Source organism: Plasmodium gonderi, assembly GCF_002157705.1.
Source record: "Plasmodium gonderi DNA, contig: Chr13, whole genome shotgun sequence".
Taxonomy (NCBI): domain Eukaryota; phylum Apicomplexa; class Aconoidasida; order Haemosporida; family Plasmodiidae; genus Plasmodium; species Plasmodium gonderi.
The window spans coordinates 1,440,686-1,464,819 of NW_021628938.1; the positions used below are offsets into that span (position 1 = coordinate 1,440,686).

The 24,134-nt window shown below is 33.5% G+C and overlaps 4 protein-coding genes across 4 annotated transcripts; 1 reads left to right on the forward strand and 3 right to left on the reverse strand.

Moving 5' to 3' along the window:
- Positions 1-1,770: 1,770 nt before the first annotated feature.
- PGO_132590 (hypothetical protein) lies at positions 1,771-6,029 on the forward strand (the record flags this gene model as incomplete). Its single annotated transcript, XM_028689775.1, has 2 exons — positions 1,771-5,713; positions 5,911-6,029. 2 exons carry the CDS (start codon positions 1,771-1,773, stop codon positions 6,027-6,029), a joined length of 4,062 nt encoding a protein of 1,353 aa, XP_028545576.1.
- A 2,301-nt stretch (positions 6,030-8,330) lies between these two features.
- Positions 8,331-12,757, reverse strand: PGO_132600 (hypothetical protein, conserved; the record flags this gene model as incomplete). Its single annotated transcript, XM_028689776.1, has 4 exons — positions 8,331-12,035; positions 12,223-12,302; positions 12,421-12,463; positions 12,710-12,757. The coding sequence occupies 4 exons, from the start codon at positions 12,755-12,757 to the stop codon at positions 8,331-8,333; spliced, it is 3,876 nt and encodes a 1,291-aa protein (XP_028545577.1).
- A 476-nt stretch (positions 12,758-13,233) lies between these two features.
- PGO_132610 (serine/threonine protein phosphatase 7) lies at positions 13,234-19,522 on the reverse strand (the record flags this gene model as incomplete). The annotated part of the gene is made up of 16 exons (XM_028689777.1): positions 13,234-13,348; positions 13,584-13,744; positions 13,920-14,024; positions 14,177-14,280; positions 14,474-14,830; positions 15,114-15,418; positions 15,742-15,899; positions 16,119-16,636; positions 16,933-17,013; positions 17,253-17,413; positions 17,629-17,708; positions 18,000-18,125; positions 18,291-18,386; positions 18,569-18,695; positions 18,856-18,994; positions 19,285-19,522. 16 exons carry the CDS (start codon positions 19,520-19,522, stop codon positions 13,234-13,236), a joined length of 2,871 nt encoding a protein of 956 aa, XP_028545578.1.
- A 1,011-nt stretch (positions 19,523-20,533) lies between these two features.
- PGO_132620 (cyclophilin) lies at positions 20,534-23,647 on the reverse strand (the record flags this gene model as incomplete). The annotated part of the gene is made up of 8 exons (XM_028689778.1): positions 20,534-20,593; positions 21,017-21,076; positions 21,275-21,304; positions 21,425-21,498; positions 21,660-21,717; positions 21,983-22,048; positions 22,280-23,103; positions 23,428-23,647. 8 exons carry the CDS (start codon positions 23,645-23,647, stop codon positions 20,534-20,536), a joined length of 1,392 nt encoding a protein of 463 aa, XP_028545579.1.
- Positions 23,648-24,134: the final 487 nt, after the last annotated feature.

Genomic DNA, 24,134 nt, shown 5'->3' on the forward strand with positions numbered 1-24,134 from the left:
TAGAACATAAAGCAGCAGGAGAGCTGCTAATGTTAACACATACAAATGCACAAAATGTCAAAAGACCTAGGAGATATGGTGTAGGTAGAAAAAAGAAAACATAAGATGTTTCATTAACATCCTTTCAACGTATCGACAAAAATTAAATAGTGCTTGTTTGTCACAATTTTTTATGACTATTTTAGACTCCTTTTTTGTCCCCTTTTTGTCACAAGTGTTTCTACATTTTTTTGAAACCACTTCTTTATGCAACTATGACTCCAAATCGATTATGCGATGTAAAGTTTGTTATTCCCTTTCTCTCTACTGCACATATATGGTCTATATATTTAAGCAAAAGAAAGAAAAAAAAAAAAAAAAAAAAACTACAATTTTTTCGAATAAAACGTGCACACACACAAAGTTTCTTCAAGGTATGACAATAATTCATTCCTTGTTACTTGTCGCATATGGATACTTAACCAGTTAAGTGAAAAAAAAAAAAAAAAAAAAAAAAGGAGGGGGTATAGATCTACACATGCATATTAAAAAAAATGGAAATTAAGGAAAACAATTCATTTATAATTTTCGAAAAAAAATGAAATGTTCTTGTTTTGTTTGTAGAGATCAATATTTGTTGAAAGCAAACCAGAAATACATGAAATTTTGTGGAATTTTTTTTTTTTTTTTTTATCAATGAAAACTGTGCAAACTGGTATGAAGGGAAGAAGTTACGTGTCAGAATTTTCTTCAAATACATTCTTCTTCTGAATCATATTCCAATTTATATACCTTGCTTGGAAAAATAAATATAAGAGCATTCACTACGTGTCATTCCACAAACATGTATACGATGGTATTATGCAGAGATCTAAACCTCAGAGAAGTAAATCCTCTCATTTTGCAAATCAATAGGTTAATCATGTAATCGTTTACCCAATTTCATCCATTTTGAGCCGCTCCAACTTTGCAGATATCCACACACCAGCACATCCATTTTTCTAACATTCACCATATAACTTGCGAAATTTAAAGAATATATCTTAATTTAATTTCACAAGGAAATAAAAGAAACACATTCAAGTTTGCCTTTTTAACGTGACAAGACAGAAATATAACTCATTTTTCTTTTTTTCACAAAGATGATAAGTCTTAATTTTCCGTTTGCACTTGTTCGCACATGGAGGAAAGGGAAATAATGGAAAGAGACGACGTAGAAATGGAAGCAACTGATAAAAGCATACCGAACGACATGTGTGACATTTCCATTTCTGCTTCTCTCTCCTTCAGATTTGCATAAGAAAGGTGGAAACGATTAGTGGGCATGACATTTGGACGTGTGCCCAGTCCCATAAAGTTATGGTACGTTAATTCGCCTGTCCATGTGCAGGTAAAAATGGTTGTAAGTTTTAGCATGCATAAATAAAAAAAAAAAAAAAAAAAAAAAAAAAAAAAAAAATTAGAACAATTTTAACTGGTATTCCTTCATAGGGGGAAAAAAAGAAGGAAAGAGAAATAGACAGAGGAAAATATAGAAACGACAACACGTTCTTGCGAGTATCACTCAAATTAGTCATTTGATCTACTTCATCTCTACAGATTTGTGTGCATTTCATTATTCTATATATTGCTAAGGTTGAGGATAGGAGGAGAAAAATAACTTCCTGAACGAGAATGTGCAGAAAAACCATCTAAGTCCTGAACATTCGAAATCACACAGGAGAATACAAGCACAACGAATATAGGCACTCCAAATACATGCACACCAAATACACACAAAAAAAAGGAAACATGGAGACAAGCTTTTTCATGCACCTGAATGGTGACAACAACTGCTTGGATCTAATTGAAAACTATGAAAAGAAAACAAAAAAAACAGAAAAAATAGCAGAAAAAATGACAGAAAAAACGACAGAAAAAACGGCAAAAAAAATGACAGAAAAAATGACAGAAAAAACGGCAAAAAAAATGACAGAAAAAAAAACAGAAAATTCCACTAATTTAGTCCTTTCAGAAGACCCCAAACAGATGAAAATTTCATTAAAGAACAGTGAAAAAACACCAACTGAGAAGAATCAACAAAACACACAAAAATTAAAAATAGTGAAAAAAAATTTCTTCATTTCAGAAAATGAAAAACTACACTTGCTTCAATCATTGGGAAGGAGTTGTTTTTCCAAAGATGTAGCTTTGGACAGTGTAAAAAAAAACAAAAATGTGTTTCGATACCACTCTTTTTGTATAAATGGTGGAATCGGAGTCATACCACAAAGTGCAAATATCTTTTCCTCTCACAGTGGAAATATTCCCTCTTTACACTCTCGAAATGACGATTGTGTAGGAAATATAGACAGCGAGGTTATTCGAAGGAATGATAAAATCAAAATGATGAGAGAAATGAATAGAACTAGCAAAGAGTGGTCAATGCCAAAGCAAAGGAATACAAAGCTAGTAAAGGATCATATCAAAGGAGTGCCAGGACTCAAGTGGGAAAATGGAAAAAGACAAAGCATAAAATTAGAAAAGCCTTCTCTAACGGTGACACAAAGTCATGCGGTAGAAAAAAAATTAGAGGAAGAAACTGAAAGGGGAGTGGACTCATCTCCTCCCATGAGTCCAAATGATATAAGAAGACAATGTCGTGGATACAGCAAATTTTACGAAAAAAATAATGGCACTCAATTTACACTCAGCAAATGTGACAAGTTAAAAAAATGCAAGAAAAATACGCTGCCTTCACATCATAATAGTACATTCTTATCAGTAAAGATGATAAATGAGAAAAAGAAGAAAAAAAAAAAAAGTAATTATTTCAATTATTATTCTGCTATAGATTTAAATCCGTCCTCTTTAATTCACAAAAAAAAAAGTGGGAGAAATTTGGCTTTTCCTGTGGTGGAAACTTCAGCAGAAAACGCTTCATCTGTAGACACTTATTTAGGGAAGAAAATAATTCACACTGTTGAGGCAGCTAAAAAGGAAAATATAAAAAAGACAATGGACACAAACAGAGAGGGAAAATCTTTTAGGAAATCGGATGCTGAGAAATCATCTGTAGTTACTCTAAAAAAGAATGCTGTTATGAGTGGAAATCTCAAGATTGTAAGTCCAAAGTGCAACTTGAAAGACAAGGGTAGAGAAGCGAGAAATTCAAAGATCCTTCGCAAATCTAGTCACAACATCTGCACTGGTGGTGGTGGTGGCAGTGGTAAGGAATCATTTCTGAAAAAAATTAAGCACAACTGCAAGATTCAGAGTAATAGGAGGAAAACATTTCTCATTCTGTCTGACGTAAAAAGACACACGAGTAAAATCCATGCTAGGAACGGAAATTCGCTTGTCAACTCTTTTGGAAATTCGTCAGGCAATTTGTCAGGCAATTCGTCAGGAAATTCGTCAGGAAATTCGTCAGGAAATTCCTCTAACAATTCGTCAGGAAATTCCTCTAACAATTCGTCAGGAAATTCCTCTGACAATTCTTCTGAAAATTCCTCTGACAATTCTTCTGAAAATTCTTTCGAAAATTCTCTCATATTGACCGTATCATCATCTTCGTCCAACATTATATCATCTGTCTCTACGTACAAAAATAAAAAAGGGAGAAAGCCCTGCATCGATCTTAAGAATGGACGAGATGTAAACAAAAGAAATCAAACACAAGGTACAAATCTACATTCTTCCACAGATGGAAAAGGTAAAGCAGAGAAGACAAATATGCATGTTATTCCGTTGGATGTGAGCTTAGAAAACAAACATTTGATAGATCCTGATGATTTGGTAAGTGGGGTGTGTCAACCGTGTGGAATGTCCGCCCTTAACGAAGGGATTCAAACTAGGGAGAGAATTATTACCTCTTTTGCAGAAATGGAAGAAGTGAAAAAAGTGGAAGAAGTGGAAGAAGTGGAAGAAGTGAAAAAAGTGGAAGAAGTGGAAGAAGTGGAAGAAGTGGAAGAAGTGGAAGAAGTGAAAAGAGAAAAGACACGGGAGGGTCCCTCTAAAATGAAGACGGAAATGGGGACTGTCCATCTAAATGGAGAGAGAGAATTGCAGCTCCAGATGCATAAACTAAGAAGCAAAAAAGTTGCATCCATGGTGAATAAAAAAAATTCAGACACGAATTCGAAGGTAAAAAAGGAAAAAGGGAACATAAACGAAATTAATGAAATGTTTTACATAATTAAGTATAAAAAAATTATGAACAGACTAAAGAAAAAAATTTTGAAAATAGTAAAGAAAATTACGGAAATGAAGAAAGCCAGACTAGTATCTAATCTATGTCCTCGTCGTAACAAATATTTTCTCCAGTTTGTTAAAAAGACAAAACGGGTGTTGGAAGAGAGGTTTGAAGAGAGGTTGGAAGGGTCCAAAATTGAAAAATTCATAGTTCTAGAACAGAGGAATGATAGGGGAGAAGGTGTAGTGAACGATGGGCAGGAGAAGCAAGACGAATCTTGTGCAAATGGGAACATTTGCGAAGCATTTCTCCAAAGCAAAGAAAATGAAATGCTACTGAAAAGGTACTTATCCAAGAAGAGATTTTTAATGAAACATGTAAACAGATATATTCTTCTGCACCAAAGGAAATATCAAAACGATTTTTTAAAGAAACGTACATTGAAAAAAAGGGAACGCATAAATTACATTCCAATTTTACAGAAAAGGGAAGAAGGAAATCACTTGACTGTCGAGAAAGAGTACAGTCAGGTGAAAAATGAATTTATTTCAAAAGGAAAAAATGAAAAGAAAAGAAGCGGTCAAGTGGATGTAATTAACATGAAAAAAAAAAAGATCAATACAATACCTCCCAAGACGTTCCTCAAATCTATGGAGATACGTCAAAATAATCTCACAACTGACAACACTACTCAGGAGGATGGGTATCAAGGTGCAAATACCTCACAGGGGTGTCATCTAGACACATCCCCATCTATTGTAAACAATTACAGACACGTATCAGGAAATAAAGACAGCTGTTTCTTAATGGACCAAGCAACATCACCCTGTTCGGGTGAAAAACATTGTGTAAAGATAAACATAAAAAAAAAAAAATCATCTAGCTTTACAAATATAGATAACGTAAAAATGATGAAACTAAATAATCACACATCTGAAGAGAGATTTTATCAAAATGGAAATTACAACTGGGATCTTGGAAAAGGACATCTTAATCACAATAACAATCCAAGTCATATAAAAACAAAGGATAGAAAAATAATAAATAGTTCTTCCATGCATTTGAGTATGACACAACCCATATTCATAAACCATTATGATTGTGTGAAAAAATACAATGACAAAATTAATGCTATAAAAATTTGCCGAAAATTTATCTGTTCTATGGATTATAATATGAAAGCCCCAAATAATTATGGCGTGGTCAAAATTGAAAAAGAAGAAAAAAGCAATTTTCAGAAAAACATGAAAACAAAAATTTTGAATAATTACACAACTATTCTTGCATTTATAAAGAAACAAATAAAAAGAGCAAATTGTATACTTAAGACAGGTTCTTCAATTCATACCAACTCACCAATGAAAAAAGAAAAGAAAAAAATAAAAAATACACAATATTACTATATGCACAATATGAAGAAACAATTGCAAAAACTGAGACACATGAAAATCGTGTCATTCATCCTTTCGTCCTTTTCTGACAATCGAAACATTGCACACACACCTATCTGCACTATGAACCCAAAGGGAAGAAGAAGTATTAACGTGTCTCATAAGAATGGTAAACATGTCCCACCACCACATATATATATATATATGCACCCTCATGAGGGGTGGGTGGAGATACACACAAACCATCTCTTTGCATCCAAATCGTAATTTTCATTTAGAGCTTCTGATGAGGATTCACCATCTGTTAGCGCTACACTGATGATTTATTTTGCTCACTTTGGATTTCAATTTTCCTCAATTTTACAGAAAAATTCCCAAATTGGAACTCAATTCTTCGAACTCCGGAACCGATGAGATACAGATTCTCACCGAATGTTTTCAGTAGACGCAGACGTGGGAAAGGTGTGAGACATGCAGCAAGATGATGAGGGAAAATTGTTGAATGGCTTTCTCACCTGTATACTACTTTCTGCTTCTTGGCGATGGAGTTGGTTAATAAACAGGGTTATTCTACAATTATGTCTTTTACAGCAACTGGGAAAGACATATAATTTTTTTTTTTTTCTTTTTTCACCAGAATAAGTGCATCCAAATTAAATGCATGCATACATACGTGTTTTTTTGTAATACAGCACTGTCTTAGTTTCCACCCTTAAGATGATTAAAATTTTTTTTTTTTTTTTTTTGCAGTTACTACTTTGCTGCTATTAATTTGCTGCTATTAATTTGCTGCTATTACTTTGCTGCCATTACTTTGCTGCCATTACTTTGCTTCCATTATTTTTCTGCCATTATTTTTCTGCCATTACTTTTCTGCCATTACTTTTCTGCCATTACTTTTTCGCATCGTGTGCGTGCCCTCGCGTAAGGAACAAGCCCCACGCGGAGAGACAGATCCCCTTTTGAAATGTCAAATGTTCGGTTTGGGCAAAATGGGGAATAAATCGTATGAACATGTACATAAAAAAGTTGCAAAGTTATGCACCGTCAGAAAAAAAAAAAAAAAAATCAAACCAAGCCAAGCCAAACAAAATAAGGCAATATATGCAAAATATGGAAAAAATTCTCGCTTCTTTTAGCTTAACCGGCTCTTTACACGCACGCGCTAAGACGGGCCAGGCGATCTGTGGCCACTCTCGTGCCAGCTGTAGTGAAAGTAATTTAACATTCTAACAAAATAAACACAAAACAAATCTAGCCACTCTTGAGAAATGATCTTTTCATTAATGGGTAAATTAATCATGTGAATAAAATTTTTAAGAACAGAAACTGTAAATAGCATAGCTAAGCATACGCAATATATGACAAACAAAAAAATAGAACTCTTCAACAAGTAAGTGTCAATGATGAGAAGTAAAATTACAAACAACGAGACTGACATTGGGTACATGAAATTGTTCCTTGTCCATCGGTACGATATTTTTGTGTTCACATATTTGTTCAGGTATTTTTTACTGCACTTATTCATCAACCATATTCTATATGCACTTTTCATGAGGACTCCTACAGTATGATGTCTTATTCCAAATCTTCTTCTCAATCCTATTAGTAGAAATTTATCTCTTCCATTTTTAAATATATTTTTCCCTTGTTTAATTGCTATAAGATCAATGACAGGAAAAAAATATGTACATATGTGAGAATCATAACCACTTCTTCTCACAAATGGAAGAAGATCACTTTGAGTACGTGTCACTTTTGAAACATTAAATGAATAGCTATTTCTTCCTAATATAGAAGAATCATTGAAATTATTCAAATGACTCTTTATTCCTTTTTTAAATTTATGTTCTTCGTTTAAAATTTTCAATTTCACTTTTTCCATGTTCTTATCATGCAGTGGAAAATTTTCATTTTTCACACAAATTTTTAATGTTTTCTTATTCCTTCTTCCTCTTGAATATCTTTTCACGTGCTTCTGAATTAGTTTGTGTTGTCTGTTCACCGTTCTCGCTTCAATGATATGTGCTAATTTTCCAGACTTATCCATGTTTGGCATGTTTCTTTTTACCCTGTTCCAAGTTGTATCACTCATGATGGTGTTATTGGAACTCATTTGGATTGATATGATACCTTTTCTTTTTTTCTTTTTTTTTTTATCTTTGGAACTTCTTTCTATTGATGTGATAATTCTTTCATATTTTCTATATGATACCATGATGATATTCTTTATTCCATACTTTATCACATTTTTCCATTCTCTTTTCTTATTCATACAATTACCCATAGCAATTTTTAACTCTCTTTTTAGTAGTAGAAAATATTTGCTAATGTAATTATTGCTCTGTTCATGCAAATATTTACCTGATCCACCCTGTTCATTCGGTTTGACTATTCTTCTCATTTTCTTTCTCTCCTTTTTGGATTCTGAATGTGCATTCCATGCATAATCCATATATTCCACTATTCCATAATTTGCATTAGATGCATCCCTTTTGCTTGTCAAATAACGAGGTGGTTCTTTTTTGTCTATATCTGGAAGCATCGCATGTCTTGTCACGTACATTATTCGGTTATTGGGATCCATATAAAATTTTGTAAGTCCTGCGTTAAGGAGGTTCACGTTATATGTGTTAATGAAAGGGTAACAATTTTTTCATTTTGCAAAAACGAATTGTGCAAGAGGGGGTGATGGTGGCGGTGGTTCGAAGTTAGAATCTCTTCACATTTTCGCATTTTCACATTTTCGCATTTTCACATTTTCGCATTTTCACATTTTCGCATTTTCACATTTTTGCCTTTTCACATTTTTGCCTTTTCAAATTCTCCAACTTCCGCGTCGGGAATAGGCTCTCACCTTCCTCATGTCCACGGCTAGCCAGAATTTCGGGTTCAGGACCTGACCTGTTCATGTAAATTTTACCCAATTTATCCATTTGATTCCATAGGAAAACGCTCTTGTGTTCACCAGAGGGAGATAAAATAGGAAACTCGCTTACTCTATGGGATGCATCCACTTTTATAAAATTGACATGTCTATAACAGTTTGTATCATTGGAGAAGTAATCATCAGTTGGATCCTTCTTCATTACATCTGTAGGAAGTATGCTATCTTTGAATTGATCCCATTCAGGGCATATTTTTTCATTACTCTTTTCAATTAGTTCAATTTCTTCTCGAAAAAAATGCCAGCTGAATGAGGAAATGAAGTTATCTTCGTTTTGTGTTATGTATTCTTCTCTTGGGTAGAGAAAACTTTGTATTTGCATTATTACATATGCAAGACGTGTGATGTATCTGTGAAGAAAATGCAAAACGAGGTATAAAAAAACGTTCGGAGTACTGATGAAACTTGCTGAATCATCATTTAAAATTAAATTTGAAAAACAGTTTGCGCATTTATAGACAAACCACACATCTAGAGTTGATTCATCACCACTGTGATAAGTTCTCACACTATGGTGCAAAATTTCTTCAGTTAAAATTTTTTTTTTCACGTGAATTATCACATCTCTGAATAGCCCATTCTGTTTCCCTCCCTCAATCTGGTGTACTCTTCTTTGCATCCTAGATGGTGGCATTTCCATTCTTGTGCCGGTTTCCATTCTTGTGTTAGTGTCCATTCTTGTGTCAGTTTCCATTCTTGTGCCGGTTTCCATTCTTGTGCCGGTTTCCATTCTTGTTTCATTTTCCATTCTTGTGTAAAAGCAAAAGTATACACTTCTCAACATTTGACTATCTTCTTTCATACCTCTTCTTCTCATAAGAAATCGATAACAAGATGAAAAGTTAATGGTATTCCAATAGACGAGTTGTATCCTTTCACTTATTTTCCACGTCTCGAATATAACTGATAGGATATCTATCTCAATAGGATCACATATTTCAAAATTGCTATTATAGATAAAATTCATCTGGCAATTCTTTAATCCGTCCGTGGTACTCTCTTTTTCCATAATTCTGTCATTGTTACACATTACATTTTTTTCTTTTTCTACTCTAATACATGGGTGATCCCTCTTTTGTAGTGATTCAATTGGGTTATTTCCATAAGATGATTCATTCCTTTTTGTATGATTAATTTTTACCTTATACCTTTGAGTACCTTGGGTAATTTGTAGCACTTTTCCACTTGAATTTATTTTCTCTTCACTCATGTAGAAGGATTCTATGGTTTGAACAGCTCTGCTTGTTATGGAACATGCTGACCTTTGTGGCTCATCTACTTCCTTTGATTCTGACTTGGTGGTGATGATTCCTTTGTCGACATCTTGCACATCAAATCGTGAAACCTCTCCCAATTCGTGATCAGATTTTTCTTCCATACCAGTACTGCACTTATCTGATAACCATGTTGAATTAGGAAAAGGCTCCATCCTCATACTGATGTTATTTTCGCTTGTGAATTGAGTCTCACTGGCTGTGTCAGCACTTTCTTTTGGAACTAGTTTTGTCATTTTCGAAATTGTGAACTTAGCGCTTCCAGATTTTGCACTTCCAGATTTTGCACTTCCAGATTTTGCACTTCCCATTTTTGCACTTCCCATTTTTGCACCTCCCATTTTTGCACCTCCCATTTTTGCACCTCCCAATTTTGCACCTCCCATTTTTGCACCTCCCAATTTTGTTCTCCCCAATTTTGCACTTTCCATTTTCTGAGTGTCCCATTTCGACGTGGTTACCTTTTCGCAACTGTCTTTTTCGTGAATCAACCTTTCAGTAGGCTCTTTCCAACTGATTTTCCTCAACATGGAGGTCATAAAAGACTTTCGATTTGGAGCATCTGTGCTATGGGAATCCCTAATAGAAGGAATATTTTTTCTTTCTTCTGAAGAATAATTTTTATGGCTCACAATGAATTCTAACTCATCTTTCCTCTTCTTTAAGAATACCCTTTCTGATTCCATGAAATGAATTTTTGTCTTGAGCCTCTGTATGACATTATCATATTTTTTTAATTTATCATTTTCTGTTTTTATTTCATTATAAGATGATTTAAGCTGTTCATATTTTTCTGCATACTGTTCATTGATTTTAATTTGCTTAAAATATTCTTGTATTTTTTTTTTTAAATTTTTTTTGGCAGATTTGCTCGTTTTTTTGTATTCTACAAAATGGTTGTTAATGTAACATAATTTTACATATATATTTTTTGTTTTCAGAAAATATAATCCAAAATGTGTATACGTTAAATATAAAAGTGTCGTTAAAAAATTGATGCTTTTTTTTATTGTTTCATCATTATTTTTTATCCTTGCCTTGTGCAATTGTTTATAAAAATTTTCACACACTTTGTTCACATTTTCTTTACTAAATGCGTGTTCAATATCTTCTATGTTATATTCATACTTTCCTCTCTCTAATATATTGAAAAGGCTACTACATTCTGTCTCTTCGCTCGCTTTATCTTTACCACACCTTAGACTCCTGAGGTTGCACTTTTTATGCTTTTTCCTATCTATTATGCAACCATTTATTTTGCTCCTAAATTTGTCACTTCTATTTTTGTTTTTCTCAAAAGGAAAGTCGTTCTCAATTGTATCCCTTCCCCCACAGACATTGTGAAACCTAACGGAATCGACATCTCTGTCATTCTTTTTCTTTAAGCCTGAACTTGTGAAAATGGTGTTAACATTTTTGCCTGACCTGTTCATACGTTTTATTTTGGGTACTTTTTTCTGCTGATTTATGCAGGTATTTTCTGCGTCCTCCGCACTCGCGTATTCCCCCGTAGACGCCTTTTGGAGGTGTGCATACAAGCCACCGGTGCGTCTATCGCTTTGGTTGTCACTTTGGCTGTCCCTTTGGCTGTCACTTTGGCTGTCCCTTTGGCTGTCCCTTTGGCTGTCACTTTGGATGTCACATTGGATGTCACTTTGGATGTCACTTTGGCTGCCACTTCGGCTTCTGCTTCGTCTATCGCTGCTCTTGCCACTTCCGTGGGTGTTCCTTCCACTCGACATTCCTCCATTTTCGCATTCTTCTCGTATGCATGTAAACAAAAAAGTTAACAAGTAAATGAATTCTTTAACAACTGGGTGCAGATTAATGTAACTCTGTTGTGTTGTTTTCTTCAAGACTTCTTCAACATATGCACAATTTTTAAACTTGATATTCTTGTGGTAGAAATCTGTTTCATTTTGGGACATTTCCCCTTCCCCTCTCTCAGTAAGTGGCACCTCTCCTTTGTGCGTATTTTGTTCATAATTCTGTTCATAATTCTGTTCATATTTGTGCTCATATTTGTGCTCATATTTGTGCTCATAATTCTGTTCATAATTCTGTTCATCCTTCTTCTCATAACTTTTATCGAAACTTCGTTCATATGTTATCTCATCGCTGGGACGGGTAGGACTGCTTTTGAAAAGAAGACGTGTACTTCCTAAATCAGATATCAAGTCATCGCTACTATCCTGTCTCTGTTCAAGCTCATTTTCATGTTCCCATTCATGTACGTTCTCGCGTCCATTTTGAATTATGTCTATACCTAGCTATTTTATGTGAAACGTGGTAATTCATGTGATGCTGCTTTTTTCATATCAAAGAGAGAATGTTCTTATGTTGCTTTTTTTTGGCCTATTTTTTTGGCCTATTTTATTGGCCCATTTTATTGGCCTATTTTTTTGGCCCATTTTATTGGCTTAATTTTTTGCCTCTTTGCGCTTCCCCTTCTCTTACGTCTATTAAGCCTTGCACATTCCAAGGACTTTCCCCGAGTTTAGCCTTTATGTTGCTAATAATGTATTTGTCAGCAATTCCTTTCGAAAAGGAAGAAGAAAAAAAATAAATAAATAAAATAAAGCAGCTGTAGAGTTTATCTATTAACAACACACTGCTTTATATGCATGTGTGTGAAACTTTTCCTCTTTTGCCAACCTGCAGTCAACATATCATTGGCATCAACCGACTCAGACCCTTTCTTAAAAAAAAAAAAAAAAGGAAAGAAAAAAAAGTCATACACATGTGTGCATATATATGTACATATATATATATATACGTGTAATTTATGCCCAACACATCAGAAGACACCATCAAAGTGTTGAGTCTAAGCTATTCTACCAAGAACAAATGGTAACAAAAAATTTACAAGTTTTACAAATCTACTATTTGGATATTTGTAAAGTCGTATTTTTCTTTTTTTTTTTTTTTTTTTTTTTTTTTTTACTGCTAGACTAGTTAATAACAACTTCAGCTCGTCTACAACTTTAGGCATGTTTAACAACTTTTTTTTTTATTTCTCTTTTTTAATCAAACTTAAGTTGGAATGAAAATGAAATAGAATAAATGTCATTGGAAGGAAAGGAATTAGAACACTTTTTTTTTTTTTTTTTTTTTTTTTTTTATAAACAATAATGACAATGGATGGGGGATATCATACGCTCAAATGTCAAACATTTCACAAATGGTGTTAAAAAAGAAGAAAAAAAAAAAAAAAAAAAAAAAAAAAAATTTGTGTCACCTATTTTTTATTACTTCTCCTGTTTCCTTTTTGTAAGTACACGTAAATGTATTTGTGTGTGCGAGTTATTTATCGTTTTCGTGCTTGGCGAAATAAATTATGTTTTTTTTTTTTTTTTTTTTTTTTTTTTTTTCTTTTTCGCACTTTCCCATTGTGTCCAGAGTAAAACGTTACAAAGAGGAATAGCATAAGCTTCGAACAAAATTAGGTGACACATGTATTCACAAGAGTTATATGTAATACACAGGTTTAAATGAATTCAAAAAGTCTACGTAGTCTATTTTATCGTCAGTTTCCACGGTGTATGAAAGAAGGTCTATCTGTTCGTCTGTTAGGGGCTTTTTCCTGTAAAGGGGAAAACATAAGAAAATAAAAAGCGTGTACGTGTGTGTGTATGTTCCTGCATAAACATGCGTGTGTATATGCCTGCATGTGTATAGAGATGTATATACACACATGCTGTGATAAAATGTTCCCAGCGATACGTGAAAATTGAACGAATATACATTAACAAAACATTTCATGCAACAGGGATTCGCAACACAGCGGAGGAATTAGTCTCCTCTTCAGTCTGAATTACATTTCATGCTTGTTCTCTTCTAGGATTTTGTTCAACTCCAGCAGAATGTATCGAAAGTGTATACTAGCTATTTTCCCCTGCATCGTGTCTTCCAAGTAGTTCATGCATTTTTTCAAGGCAACTTTGTTTTCGTAAATCACGGTGCATATGTGGCACCATATCTGCCAAATGGGGGAGTGGCAATGTGAAAACGTGGCAATGTGAAAACGTAGCAATGTGAAAACGTGGCAATGTGAAAACGTGGCAATGTGAAAACGTGGCAATGTGAAAACGTAGCAATGTGAAAACGTGGCAATGTGAAAACGTGGCAATGTGACGAAAACTGAATGGCCTCACCTCGTCCACGTAGGAATATTTGCTCTTGTTCACAACGTAAAAGGCTTGCAAAAATTCTAAGAAGTTAATCTTGGACGATTTTGTTATATCTATGGATTTGGCTAGCTGGAAAAAAAAAAAAAAAAAAAAAAACAATAGTAATAGTAATAGTAACAAATGGCTAGCTGAAAACAGGTTTAGCAAAAGAAACGTGTGGGGGAATATGATTTACACATGTCCACATTCTCAATTTTCCCTCTGCTTCCTCTTTTCTTTACCTCCATTAAAATTTCGTCATCCACTTCAAAATCTACATCTTTACTAATCTTATTCATGTCGAAATTTTTAATTGCTCTCACGAAGTCTTCATAATCTAGGTACCCTGTACAGGAGAACAAAAAAAAAAAAAAAAAAAAAAGAAGCAATTGTATATATGCTTATGAGAAATAAGGAGGCACATCACATTATTTCACAGCTTTTCACAGCTTGGGAAAAAAGAAAATTAATGAAATTCCCTATTTTTTATGTCAAGATAAAAAAAAAAAAATGTTAGTCTTATATTTCTTCCTCCTCACCATTTCCAAAATGATCGTAGTTTTTAAACTTCTGAAATAAGGCAACAGATTTAATTACACTGGATCTTTTTCTTCTTTCAGATCCACCTCGTGCATTACTGTCTTCATAAAATTTGTAATGGAAATTAGCTGTGTCTGCACTATCCGCAAGTATATGTTTTCCTATAGTTTCAATAAGTTTGGTTATTTTCTCGTTGTTTACATATTCTTTATTTATGGCTAATCGATAGCATACTCGCATTTTCCCGATAAATTCTGCAACGTCGATTTTCTCATTTTCCTGTACACTCTCCTTGTTACAAAGTGAATTGCTGTTGATCAGTCTAACTAAAATGCGAATTTGTTCATTCGACAGGCCTGCGAATGGGTTTTTGTGTGAAAGCATGTTCAGGGGAAGTGGCTTATCCGGGCTTGTCCCACGAATGTGCCCATACAGGTGTACATGTAAACACATGCACTCACACATATATACGCACAGGAACACACATATATACACACACACACACACACACATGCATGATCTTTAGGCTATGCAGGGATGAATGGCCAATTTAGGGAGGATCCTTCAGTACACACTCTATTCATTAAAGTCGTTATGGACAATGCCATCTCCGTTCCACAAATGGCCACAAGAACTTACCAATGTTTAAGTCCTTAAGCACTTGTTCAAATTCAGAAAAAGAAACTTTCCCATCCAAATTTTTGTCAAATACCATTAAAGTTTCTCTTAAACTCAAATCAGCTTTAAGTAAAGCTTCGTACAAATGCTGGAAGCATTCATTTTTCCATTCCTTGTTAACAAAATTATGACTTGGTTCATAATTTATTTTAAATCTGTTTAATATGCTGTTATAATTAACATGATTATTTTCTATCATTTTTAGTTTTTTGCAAAGATATATCCATGGCACTTTTTTCGTCTTGGTCAATTTTTCCAGTTCCTCCCTGAGCATGCAAATGTGCGATAATGGTTCAAGAAATAAACACACGAATGTGTACGCATACGTTCATATGTATATATATGTATGTGGCCTAAAAGCACCACGAGGACTATCACCACCATGCAAATGTAAATGTGAGCCCTTCCCTTTGGGGAAGAGATGAAGAAATAGAGAGAAAAGGTATTAGAAAAAGTATTAGAGAAAATATTAGAGAAATTATTAGAAAAAGTATTAGAGAAAGTATTAGAGAAAGTATTAGAAAAAGTACTAGAATAAGTGTACTATAATATAGCCCTTTTCTATTCGTATTTTCTCCTTATATATTACCTCCATATATTTATGTGAATTACCCCCGTGTTGTCTTTATCTTGTTTGTATAGATTGTTCCAAAGTGCATTTTTCTCATAGCATATTAATGTACTTAGACAGTTCAGAATATCGTTCATTTGACACTCAGTTGATATTTTATTATTGTTCCTTTGGGCCTTAAAAGAAATGAAATGGGTGGGAGAGTTAGTGCATAAAAAAAAAAAAAAAAAAAAAAAAAAAAAAAACAGAATGATCAAATGGATATGTCCTTTATCCTTCTATACATGCGTTGTATAGATAAAAGTCAGTTCCATTATACATATATATATATATATATATATATATATATATATATATATATATATGCACGCTCTCTCAGTAACACTCCGTCGTACATTCTTTTCCAGATTTAAAATTTTCGAAGAATGTAACACCTTTTCTCGCAGTTTCTGATTTTCTTCAAATGTTTCTCTAATAATGTCAAGGGAAGGAGACATGTACTCTTGCACTTCTAATGTTAAGTCTTGATTAAATACAATGGCTGCACCTAGATTTTTTATTTTATTACAATAATTAGAAGCAGAAAACAAGGTAATACACTTTCCTTCATGATGACTTTCAATACCTTTTAACGTTTTAGGTACTTGATGGGATCGAATTAATATGTCTAAATTGTTGTTTTTTAAAAATAGTTCCGTGATGTCAGGCCCAAATGTTATACAGTTATTCCCTCTTGCATTGCTTCCAATTCCATTTTTTTTTTGTGGATCAGACCATAACAAATCAAAAATAATGGTATCTTCATATTCCTCTGGATGAAGAATCTCATGCTTTTTCCTGTTAAGTTCGTCTATGTCTTTCAGCGTTATGTCTTGGTACCTGCTCAATCCTCCATGCACTACAAAAATCTGATCTGGAAGATTAGTTTGCACACAAAGGGGAGAAGAAATAAATACGTGTGTAAATAAGTGGGGTAAATAAATGAGTACGTAAAGGGGTGGAGTAGGGTTAACGGTGATAAAGGAAATGAACAAAGCAGGAAAAGAGAGGCGGACGAAGACGAGACATGAATTTGTGTAAAAAAAAAAAAAAACTAATGCATGTGGAATTTGACTCATTTGTCAAAAGGACACACCTCAGAGCAAGAACTTGTAAAGCAAATAAAAAATAAGTCAACTGAAAAACAACATGATGAAGAGAAAACCTTACTTTGAATATTCACAGCTAATCCAAGTAACTGAAAAATTCCCTGGAATAGATCGAAAACAGCATTGTCATATTTGGAAAGGACTAAAAAGTAAAAGGAGGCGAAAAAAAAAAAAAAATATAAAATATAAAAATGATAAAATAATAATAATAAAATAATAATAATAAAATATGAACATGTACATACAGATATCGCCACAAGCTAAGAAATCATATTTATCATTTAATAAATGTCCAACATTATGATAAGGACAATATAAATCTAAAAGGAAAAATTAAAGTAGAAATATTTCCCTTTTCAAGCCCACCCTCTCCTTTATTACCTTCATTGTAGAATCCGTAAACTTCGTTCATATAGGAACACTCATGATTCCCTCTGTTAATTATAACACTGTCATAATTGCATAATTTAAAAGTGAAAAGAAGAAGAAATATTTCGGTGGCATTTTCTCCTCGATCTGCTATATCTCCATTAAAGACATATCTGCATATGATAGGATGTAGTTTCACCGGTGGCGAAGGGGTGTTGGTGGGGTGTAATTATTTGTTCTTCTCAAAGGGTGCAAGAGAACACATGTACATGTACTCACACAGGAACATATATGTATATATACACATATGTGTGTTATGTACATTCGATTAAGTATATATGCATATATTTATATATGTATATGTTTTTTTGCCCTTTTTCCTTCTAACATGTTGTTCGATGAAGGTAAACCAAATCGATTGAAGAGCCAAAGGACATCGTTCAGTTGGCCGTGTACATCTCCCAGGACCTTCAAAATAGGGGAATGGGGGTAATGCCAATTTGACAGACACACATACAGACATAATAAAAAAGAAAAAAAAAAAAAAAAAAAAAAAAAAATCAAAAACAAAATCAAAAGCAAAAGCAAAAGCAAAATCAAAAACAAAATCAAAAACAATAACAAAGATGACAACATTCCGAAACTTTAGATATGTCATTATGCAACATCGCTTTGTTACACTTTTTGATGAGCTAATTTGATGGTTTTTTTTTTTTTTTTTTTTTTTTTTTTTTTTTTTTTTTTTTCTTTTTCCCGTACTATGAGCTTAGTATCCTTGGACTTTTTCGTCATGTCCAGATGTATAACTGAACTCTTTATATTTTCCTCTAGCATTTTTTGAGTTTTCATCAGAATTTTACAAACTAAATTGTTCGGAAGGATATACTACAGCGGGACAGAGGCGAATGAGAATGATCATTCAATGAAAACGAAATAAATGAGAGCGAAATAAATGAGAGTGGTCAGCCAGTGGGGACAAAGCAAATGGCTGCATGCTTTTGCTGGTGCAGAAAATGATTTCGATACATCTGTTCATCCCTGTAGACTTACATTTTTTGTTGTTAAATAAAAATGGAAAAGTTCCATGGCAAAGGTTTTGTCAATTTTGTCTTTCAGTATAGGTACATTTTCATCATATGCAGATGGCTGCAAGAGAAGAAAACAAGGAAATGTCGATAAAGAGTAAGTGGACGAAATTAGTCACATATGCATGTATACATATATATGTGTACATGCATATGTGTTTATGTTCTTGCCCTCCATTTGTAGAAAAAAAAAAAAAAAAAAAAAATGAAGATTGACGAATTCGTATGTATATTCTCATATACCTCGTAGGATGTAGTAGAAACTCTAGAGAACTGATTTGAATTACTTGAAAAGCATTTTGAAGAAAACTGAATTTTCCCATTCTTTATATCTTCACTTATCACTTTGATGAGGGGTTTATAAATTTCGCTACGATTGCAAGAGGGAGTGGAGTTAGTGGACAGTCACGTTATCATTTGTGTGGAAAGATGAACTGATAGGTAGGTGGGCAATTGTTTTTTTTTTTTTTTTTTTTTTTTTTTTCTCGCGTATCAGGGTTTTTTCACATTTAGATTCTTTTTATTCGTACTCGTGATTGTTGAGAATCATGTTTTCATGAAGGTGTTCAAATTTTCTCCAGATTAAGGAACATGTAGAGAAATGGAACTCTTTCCTGGCTTTGTATCCTCTAAACGTTTTTTGTATTTTTATAGAAGCGCTTTCTTCTTCTGAAGGGGGTGGAGGTGATGTGGAAGTGACGTGAGCATGATGTGGAAGTGACGTGGGCATGATGTTGACGTGACGTGAGAATGATGTTGACGTGACGTGAGAATGATGTTGACGTGACGTGAGAATGATGTTGACGTGACGTGAGAATGATGTTGACGTGACGTGAGAATGATGTTGACGTGACGTGAGAATGATGTTGACGTGACGTGAGAATGATGTTGACGTGACGTAGACATGGTGTTGACACCTCAGTAGCAACTATTAGAGATGGTGCACTGGAGAACATTACCTGAGAATGGCCTAATCGAATTTCGAGAACAGAATATGACGAGGACTCCATTATCTGGGGTGAATATCCTTTCGTTTTTATACACACCATCTGTGTACCCATTCCTATAGACAAATTTTGCTACATATATCTTTTTGGGTTCTGAATTATTTTTTCCAGTTGCAACATCTTGAATATGTTCTATTGTTGCCTTATGGCCATAAATCATGACAGTATCATTAACGTTTACATTTTCCATTTTTGATAGCTGGCATGTGATGCTGATTTGTGTGTGGGATTGATCCGTTCTGCACGTCTATCTCGTATACATGTGGAGGTGTTCACAGTGAAGAATATTCGTAGATGCTGAAAAACTGTAATTACAACACTTTATAGAAGTGTGTATGGAAGTGTGTGTAGAAGTGTGTATAGAAGTGTGTAAATATGTATGAATGTGTGTGTGCGTGCTTTTGAGAATTTCTCAAATTCAAAGTGAATCTGTGTCTGAATTTCGCAAATTTAGCAAAGCAAAGAAGAACAAAATAGGATGAAGAGGACGGAAAAAATAATAAATGAAACAAAATCATATGGAATATGAGATGACCAATCGAATAACGTTTTAATAGAAACGATCAAATTGAAATCGCAGCGTAGAACAATTCTGTTGATGTGCACATTCGCGTCAGTCACACATAAGGAAGGGGAGAAAAGTCTGCTTTGCTTCTTTAGTCCGATTAGTTCATTTCACCCAATTTGTTCGTTTTTTTTCAATTTCTTCATTTTGTATACTTCTCATCTGGAGAAGCAATAAACATTTGCGTATTTTTGCAAAATGAAAAAAGAAGAAAATGATGAAAAAAAAAAAAAAAAAAAAGACACCGGAAAAAGGGAGTAAAGACAACTTTTCTTTTTTTTTTTTTAAAATGAAAAAACACATTTATGAATGCACTTTATTTTTTAATGTGCAATCGAGTGAAGAAAATGTTTTTAAATTGCTACGTTTAAAACAGTGACAACGGAAAAATGTTAAAAAAAAAAAAAAAAAAAAAAAAAAAAAAAAAAAAATAAAAAAAAAAGAAAAAAAAAAAAAAAAAAAAAAAAAAAAAAAAAAAAAAAAAAAAAAAAAAAGAAGAAAAAAAAGAATATTTATACATACACATATGCACATTATGCATATATACATGTGAACAATATACTCAAGCGTTATATATGGAGACGTAAGAGATGAACTATTTTTTTTTTTTTTTTATCTCTATCCCAACTACTTTGCTTATTTTCCAATCGTTACTTTGAATGGTCTTTTTTTCCCTTGCTTTTCCTTTAAGTACTTCTGTTATAGTGAAGAAAAAAAAAAAAAAAAAAAAGGAGAAGAGTGTGTAATCAATGATAATAGTGGTTATGATGATACTAGTACTGGATGTAATATTGTGGAGATTATCACAATGCCAAAAAAAAAAAAAAAAGCTGATGGCATGGAGTAAAAGTTTTGTTGTAATAATGTGCCACTTCATTTCCTGCTCCTCTTTGCTACACATCCATGCATAGGAATGTTCCATGGGAGTGTTGCATATGTATACACTTATTTTTTTGCCAATTCTTTTGCCCATTTTTTGCCCATTTATTTGCCCATTTATTTGCCCATTCATTTGCCCATTTATTTGCCCATTCATTTGCCAATTTTTGTTTATGCCTTTCCAGCTCTGCTGCCACACTCCACTCTTCCATATGCACCACATATCAGAAGCTGGTTTACCTGCACACTGAATTTCGAGTCGTACGGACGCTTTTTTTCGTTTTCCATAGGATTTATCATCTGTGCATGGGGAGAAGGAAAATGTTCCACGTTCAGATATAGCTTTCCTTAAAATGGAAAAAAAAAATAACTACAAGTTATTTTTGAATATACATATATACAATGAAAAAAGAAGAAGGGGGTTTGTAAAAATCATGTAATGTAATTCAAAAGAGGCAATTTGTAACACGCAGTGGGGATTTGTATGAAAATATTTACATTCTTCTTTATGTCTTCATATTCGTATGCCTTGAAAAAAAAAAAAGAAAGACATGTAACATGTTTGTACACGCATGTGTAGTATCCTTTTTACAAGTGAAAATACTCTTGTGTAAAAAAAAAAAAAAAAAAAAAAAAAAATATTCTTACATTGGTAGAATCAATTTTGAATTTCAATCCCTCAGTGTTTAGCCAATCGTGTTTCACCCCTTGACTTTTTTCTCCTAAAAAAGGGATACACATGTGCATCCATATATGCATATATATATATATATATATACGTGTGAATGTGTGTTCGGGGAGAGGTTCCACTCTCATGTCATATGAATACATGGGCGTGCTATGGAAAATGGTGTAACCACTCATCACCCCTTTTACAACTAACCGTCTCCAGAAAAAAGATCCTTCAGTCTACTGTCGAATTCTTCTAATTTTTTCAAAGACTAAAAATTATGTGTGTTTTGAGGTGAGGGAGGAGGAGGAAAATTTTTCATGAATGTAAAAATTTACTCATCATATATTTGCAGTGTATATATATATATATATATATAAACTAACACACGGGATCTGTGTACATAAAAATAAAAAAAGAAGAAAATGATGAAAACAAAATAAAAAAAAAAAAAAAAAGATACAACAAACAGAGTGCATCATTCATAGTGGATCTTTCACAACTGATAAAAAAATACACGACATTTAGCCGCTAACCTGTTTTTCTCTTTCCGATTTGGACATTTTTTTGTACTTTTTCATCTTCCTTAAGTATGCATCATCCTGTGCGTAGGGGTGTAATACAAAAAAAAAAAAAAAAAAAAAAAAAGGTGGATAATGTGTAGACTCAGTGTCAAGAGAAGTGGCGTGTCCACTTTAATAGAACCCCTCCAAAGGTTCAAGTAGGCAGCGGTACAATTATGTTCACCCAGATATATATATATATATATATATATATATATATATATATATATATGCGTATCCATCTGCATGCAGATGCATGTTAGTACGCACCAAGGTTACCAAATCCCGAATGCCCGAATGGTTTTTCTTTTTGTTCGTTGCAGATTTTTCGATATCTTTTGTTCTTTTTTTTAACATATTTATTTTGTCCACATCTAGCTTGTTGTCATTTTTGTTTATTTCAGGGTTCTCCTTTTGCGTTCTTTCTTTTGGACACGCTTGGATTGTCATTTCGCTCATGTCGACGCTTTCGCGAGGTGTGTCATCCGTTCGTTCTCTCGACAACTGCTCTTCGTCCTGTGCTGATTGGATTGTTTGGTTCCATTTTTCGTGGTGATAATGGGATCGGTCAGGTAGAAGTGGAGCATGCGCAGCCACATCAGCAGAAGTCACACCGGCAGAAGTCACATCAGCAGAAGTCACATCAGCAGATGCAGCCTCTTCATCCTCCACCTCGTCATAGCCAAATGAGAGTAAACTGCTTTTCAGCTTTTTTGTGCTCTTTGTCACTATCTCTTGTGCTGAAGTGTCTCTGTCATCCTTATCATAGTTTGCATAAGGAACTAGATGATGAAAAGGATTTTCAACGATTTTAATATATTCAATGTATGGAATATCTTCTATCGGTTCGTCATTCTTATTTGTTTTTATATTATTAAATTTCAGCAAATTATATATGCTATGCTTTGCTACCTTTCCAAACAATGTACTTTTGTTATTCAGATATTCTGCCTTATCCAAAGTTATAAAAAATTGACTCCCATTTGAAGGTTTTTCTATATTTAAATTTGCAAAAGATATGCAACCTGTGTATAAGAATTTCAAACGGCTGTTGTATTCATTCTTAAAAGGTTCCTTGAATGCGTATTCATTGTCTACATTGGGGATGAATGATGTATAGAACAAATGTGACAGAAAGTAAAAACGTGCTTTGTTTGGATCTCTATCTCTCCGAGAAAGTGTGTGTATGTGGGTATGGGGGTTAAGGACACGTGGGAAAGCAGATGTGCATACACTTGTGCATACACATGTGCACACACGCATGCATGTACACTCCATGGATGCGTATTCTATGGATGTATATATATATATATATATATATTGTGTATTCCCTCTGAGAATACCATTTGAGTAGGGCATCTACCCCACTCGCATACATCTGTCACACAACGAGAAAATGGAACTCTCTTCATTCTTACGCAGTCCAGTATTCGTGTGATCGCCTGTTTGAATTAGAAATTTTGGAATAACTCGGAAAAATTTATTCTTGTTATAATAGTTATTTAAACATAGCTGAATGAAATTTTGGCAAGCTATTGGACATTCGTTACAAAAAAGTAAGACCTCTAATTCTCCTAAGCTTGTGTAAATAATTACTCTTCCAGATGTTTTGGGTTCTATACTATAAACTTCCGACATGTCTGTTTTCAAGGACCTTGGATGCTGTTATTTAATATATATATATATATATATATTTTTAATTTTAGAATTGCACTCTTGGATTTATTTATTTATTTATTTTTTTTTTTTTTGGAGTGGGATTAATTGTAGATTTTGCTTGATAAAAATTGTTCCAAATGTGTGAATGATTTCGATCGTTAAGCACGATCGTACGCGAAAATTCCACTTTTTTACATTTTAATTGTTAGGCGTCCCAACGCTACAGAAACGAGGTACTATTGTACAAATGATAGAAAAAAAAATATATGCATAAAGATATATGCATAAAGATATATGCACAAAAATATATGCATAAAGATATATGCACAAAAATATATGCATAAAAATATATGCATAAAAATATATACCTACAAATATGTACCTGCAAATATGTACCTACAAATATGTACCTACAAATATGTACCTACAAATATGTACCTACAAATATGTACATACAAACATATAT